The following is a 5,724-nucleotide window of genomic DNA, read 5'->3' as shown; positions in this document are numbered from 1 at the left end:
GCACTTCATAATTATTGTCATTATCCTAAGAGAAATGTAGATTGATGTAAAATTCCTCTTTTTTGGTTTTGTTAATATGCTATAAGACAGTAGGTAAATGAATGCAACTAGTTAAGTATTTTCAAATACCTCAAAAGCTAAGAAGAAAACAAATAATCTAAAAGAGAGAGTTGAAGTGATTAATTAGTACCACCAAAATGACATAATACACGAATATCTAAATTATCTATAATATCCTTAACATCACTCGTTGATAAACTTAACTTATACTTTGCTTAAAATTCAAAGCCAAAAATAGTATTGGAATAGTTATAGTCTTGAAGTGGCTGCTGATTTACGTTGGGTAAAGGATCTTGTTGACTTGAACTGAGCCATGAGTGCTGATCCTCACCTTCTTGGGCAATAGCATGAATCATTTGCAGCTGCTGCATTTGTTGTTGTTGTGCATTATGAAAGGCTATTTCACCCTTTGTCTTCACTAGCTCAGACTGAGCCTCAATTATTTGTTCTTGGAGTCGAGAGATTATTCGAACACTTCCATAGACTGGGTCTTCCACACGTGAACTTGCTTCGAAAGACATGCAGTCCGCTGCCACAGCTCGCAAATGCACTGGAAGTTGCTGCAATGCCAAATGATGAAAAAAAAAAAATTGAAACTAGCTTTCTTTGTTTATTTTTTTTTTTGTTGGAAAATAAATTGGAGAGATGAACAGCTATAAGGGACTAAACTTTGAAGTAATAAATATAGGAAAAAACTTAGGTACAGTACTTAGGTGCTGTTCTGTAAGTTCCTCTCTTAAAATTCAGTTATGTGAATTTTTTCTTATGGAATGAAATTCTATTTTTTAATTAAGTAGCCACATGGCTAAATCTTAAGATAGGAAGAAATAGCACCTAAAGTATTGTACCTAAGTTTTGTCCATAAATATAAGTAGCTTAGTAAAAAATGTACTACTAATCAATTTCAAAGTAAAATAATTATGAGATTCTTTTTTGTCAAATGAAAATCATTACTTATAATTACTTGGGAAATTTAATTTGGCAAAGGATCTATTTCAAATGATGGTGCTTTCGTACTTTGTTGTTGTTAGGATGTGTGCCCTTAAATCCTATTGTATGATGCTATGTGTATGACATTATGTATAACATTATGTTGTGATTAATAAATTTGTTTTATTATTATCTAAAATAATGGTAACATGAATATTTGGACATTATCATAAAGTCCATGAGATACATAGTATGTGATTTATGTGATTTAGTCACAGAAAATATAAATCACAAGTTCTTTGTAAACTTAGAATTTTAGTACGTAGTCGGCGATGAAATTGGGCATTTCATCTGCAAATACTATAACATATCAACTAAGATGATTTGTCTTGATTATGGAAGTGGACTTCTAGTTGGTATATTGATATGTTTTAAGAGTTAAGACATATTGAACTGGACTACTATGAGATTTATTATTCTCCTAACGATTGTCAAATGAATAATAAATCTCGTGACTTCTATTTACATGAACTCTTAATCCTGAGAGAATAATGGACCAGATCATGAGGTGTAGGTTGCTTTGATATATCAGGAGTGAGATCTAAAGTCACGATCAAAACCTCAGTATGTTGGATAGCCACATTTGGTGTTGAGGGAACATATATTCTCAATATGGAATTCATAATCTCTTAACGAAGATATAAAATATTCCATTGAGATAAGTTTAATGGGTTTGGTTATTCAGAGTGTTAGGCCTAACCACTTTAGTAAGGAATTACTAAAGTATATATTTATGAAATTGGATTTCATAAATATATGATGAATAACTTAAAGGATTAAACTGGGTACTCAAGGATTAAGATGTAGTAATTTTCAAAGTGGCAGTCAATATTCATGACTTTGTATTACTACGAATATTTTATGAAGGGGTTGAGTGTACAATAAAGTCTTGGGGTATAATTTATTAATAAGGCCTAGAGTACAATTATATTTATATAGTGGTATTAAATATAATTAATGATAACTTTGGACTTGTCAAAAGTTGACAGAAAAACTGAAGACCCATTAGAGCTAGAGTCTTATTTGTTCCCTTTTAGTCCTACTCCAAGCCACATACTAAAGCCCAATTGGAATGGCCCAAAAGGCTAATCCAAATAGAGAATCAGTTAGATATAAGGGAGAAATATACAAAATTTTAAGAGACACTATTGTGAAATAGAATAGTGTGTATGTGAGTGTAAGCCACTCTCTTATTATCCCTTGAACTGATTGAGAGACCACACTTCTTAGGCATTAGTGGAATTGGAGTGAAGAATAAAAGTGTTTCCAAGTACTTCTAATCTTTGATTTTGAATTTCTCTGCACTAAGGTACGCTCTCTTGTTCTTAAATTTTGAAATTTACATAGTACATGTTATCAATTGCGAATGAAGTAAATCCATTAATTTTCCGCTGCGTATGTTTTATATGAGATACGAACCATGTTTTTCCAACAGTTGTGATAGGTATTAAAACTATACTTTAAAAGTTGAAAAAGAGTCTGTATATGAAAACCACCGCGCACCATTGGCACGATGGTCACTCCATAAGTATAAGTGCTTGTGGAGTATAGGGAGACAAGGGCTGAAGTTTAAGTCTCCAAAAGAGAGTTTCACACACATATATACTTAGATTAGGCTAAAGTGGAATTTCTATCTTGTAAAAAAAAATAAATAAATAAATAAAATAATAATAATAATAATAATAATAATAATAATAATAATGGTTACAAGAGTAATAAAATAAAATACCATTAGGAGTAGAGTCAAATATTAGAATAGATGCTCAAATAACTTAATTCTAAAATAATAAAATGCAGATTTGGTTAAAAATGGAAATTGATATGAATTTAAATATTTTTGATCTAGTCAACTTCATTAAAGCATCAGCATTGGTGGTGCTAAAAGTTTAGCAATTTGGCATTAAAAAAAAAAAAAAAAACTACTTTATCTATTTTACCACCTCACTTTACAAAACATCCAACATCAATGATTTTAATTTAGTATTTAACACAATAAAATAAAGTAAACAACATAATAAAATAATATATACACCACAATAAAATAATAAATCCACTATAATAAATAACAACTAGTAAACCACCACCACCTTAACCAAAATCCAAGAAACCACTAACAAAATCAACCACTACCACTACCACATCCAAAATCAACCATCACCACCACAGCCACCAAACCCACATGAACACACACACAAAAAACCCAATCACAACCAACACACCAATATTCCTCAAGCTCTACTATGGAAGACTACTAGTCTCACCGTTTTGGCACAAAGATCCTCACTGAAACTGTCAACGCCGTCTATTCCTCCATGTAGGAAGAGAAGGGGAAGGGGGGGGGGGGAGAAAGGGAGAATAGCTGAAGAGAGTAAATATTATTTAATTGGAGTAAGAAATAAAATATTAATATTTTGGTATAGTTTTGAGTCACAGGACACAACCAAAGATACCTGTGCATTGTAGCTGAGAAGCAAAAAGTTATTGCTTTAACTCTACCAATGCAGCCCCAATTTTGTAGTTTGTGGTGCTAGAAAGATAAATAGCAATTTAGCTTTTTAGCACCACCAATACTAATGCTCTTAGTGTCCATTTGTAATCTGCTTATTTTGTTGAAACTGAAAACTTTTTATTGAAAGTACTATAAATAAAGGTAAAAGTTAGCAATTTAGCTTTTTAGCACCACCAATACTAATGCTCTTAGTGTCCATTTGTAATCCGCTTATTTTGCTGAAACTGAAAACTTTTTACTGAAAGTACTATAGATAAAGGTAAAAGTTAATTGAAATAGCATAGTGAGACCCATAAATAGTACCAAAAGTGTAATGAAACCTATGAATGGTAGCAAAAATAAATTGAATAGTAAAATAAGTTAGCAAAAATAATTTTTGTCAAACATACACTTAGGTAGTAATATTCACCTACTCAAATGTTGTTTCAAGAAAATTTAGGAGCAAAAGGTACTAAACAAATTTGATATTAACATAAAATGATGAACTCAAAGCATACAATGATAGGAAAAAAAGAAGAAAGTAAGCCATGTTAAAATTCATCTTGATTATAGAAATGGTTGTTTTATTTCCTAGCACAAAGTAAGAATTGAAGAACAACAGTAACATTAGTTGATAATAGTAAAAAAACATATCATCTTTGCATTATTATTATAGTACGGTTTTTGCTCATAGTCATGAATGTCGATTCTGTAATGTACTTTGGATTTAGACAATGGGTAAAATTTGTTTACCTACTATTATACTGAAATAAAAGTAAAAAAACCAATGATTAAAAGAAAACCTAAAGTAATTAATTAAAATATAAAACTAAATCAGTGTCATTTGTTATCTTCTTTCACTATATTTACCAATCAAAGATGAATTAGAGAAAGAATCCATTAAGAAACATCTTAAACAGATCATTAACACCATCTATGTGATTATTTCAATAAGATAGAAATTTTTTTCAGTGAACGACAAACAAGCTGAAATATTAATCCCTCCTCTATATATGCATATGAAATAATATCTATATTATACCTTTATATTAACTAATCATTAAATGAAAAATATGTTACTAGCTCGTAACATGTATAAATATATATTTGGTCATACCTCTAGCATTTTGGTTATGTTGCTGGCACCAAAGATTTTGTGAACACAAGCAAATCTTTGTGGATTGGTTGGAGGAAAATACGGTGCAAGAACACAATCTTTAGGGCATCTCCTTCTCAAAGATTTGCAAGCTGCACATCTAGTTGAATGGGACATTGTCAGATTTTCGAGAATCTACTCAAAGAGTTCCTTTCAAAACTTCTAATTATTCTCGAGAAGAGATTTGGTTTCTATATATTTATACTACTCAAAACAAAAAATCTATTCCATATAATTTCCATATGAAAAAAAGGTAAAAGGAGAATAAAATAGTTTTTCTTAAAGTAGGGCCGGCCCAATACAATTTGAGGTTTTAGGCAAAAATCTTAAATGGGCATTTGTGTATTTCAATATCACTTAAAATGAAATTTATTTATTATCCGTTTAGTTAATGTTTTGTACTATAATTTTCTATTTATTTAAAATTAATTATTCTTACTTTTTTATATCAACTAAAGCATTTAATTGATGCTAGAGATATTACAAACTTATTATATAGACCTTACAATTTGATGTGTCATGAATTAGAATAAATTGATTTAAACGTTAATTTATTATGTTGTTTAAGTAGCACTAGTCTATTTTTGCCAAATAAGTTGTAAGTGTTATGTAGTAAAACTTGTAGCAATTTTAACATTTTCCATTTACTTAATGGTGATTTGGTTTATTTTTATTATTTTATGTTTATTTATTTATTTCTTTTTTGGAAAATGTTAAAGCTACTATAAATTTTACTACAAAAAGCTGAGAAAAATGCCATCACATCTCTTGAACTTTAATGTAGTGGTCAGTACATTCCCTAAATTTTGATTTTGCCAATTTAGCCCTTGAACTTTACACATTGCCAAATAGATATTTCTATCACTTTACAATTAAATACTTAATAGAAAATTCATAGAAAAAAAAAAGAAAAAGAAAAAGAAAGAAAGGGACGAATTGAGATAGAGCTAGGTTTAGTTCAGAAAGAGAGAGAAACTGACCAGAGAGAGGATTATAACCTACACCCCCCCCCCCAACAACTTTGACAACT

At 30.0% G+C, this 5,724-nt stretch overlaps 1 protein-coding gene across 1 annotated transcript; it reads right to left on the bottom strand.

Annotated features, from left to right (window-relative positions):
* Positions 1–275: 275 nt before the first annotated feature.
* LOC115991303 (LOB domain-containing protein 24-like) lies at positions 276–4,811 on the bottom strand. Its single transcript, XM_031115011.1, has 2 exons — positions 4,656–4,811; positions 276–620 (listed from the first exon to the last, which is right to left on the bottom strand). Exons 1-2 carry the CDS (start codon positions 4,809–4,811, stop codon positions 276–278), a joined length of 501 nt encoding a protein of 166 aa, XP_030970871.1.
* Positions 4,812–5,724: the final 913 nt, after the last annotated feature.

Source organism: Quercus lobata, chromosome 5 (assembly GCF_001633185.2).
Source record: "Quercus lobata isolate SW786 chromosome 5, ValleyOak3.0 Primary Assembly, whole genome shotgun sequence".
Taxonomy (NCBI): domain Eukaryota; kingdom Viridiplantae; phylum Streptophyta; class Magnoliopsida; order Fagales; family Fagaceae; genus Quercus; species Quercus lobata.
This window is presented reverse-complemented; position numbering and strand designations above follow the sequence as displayed.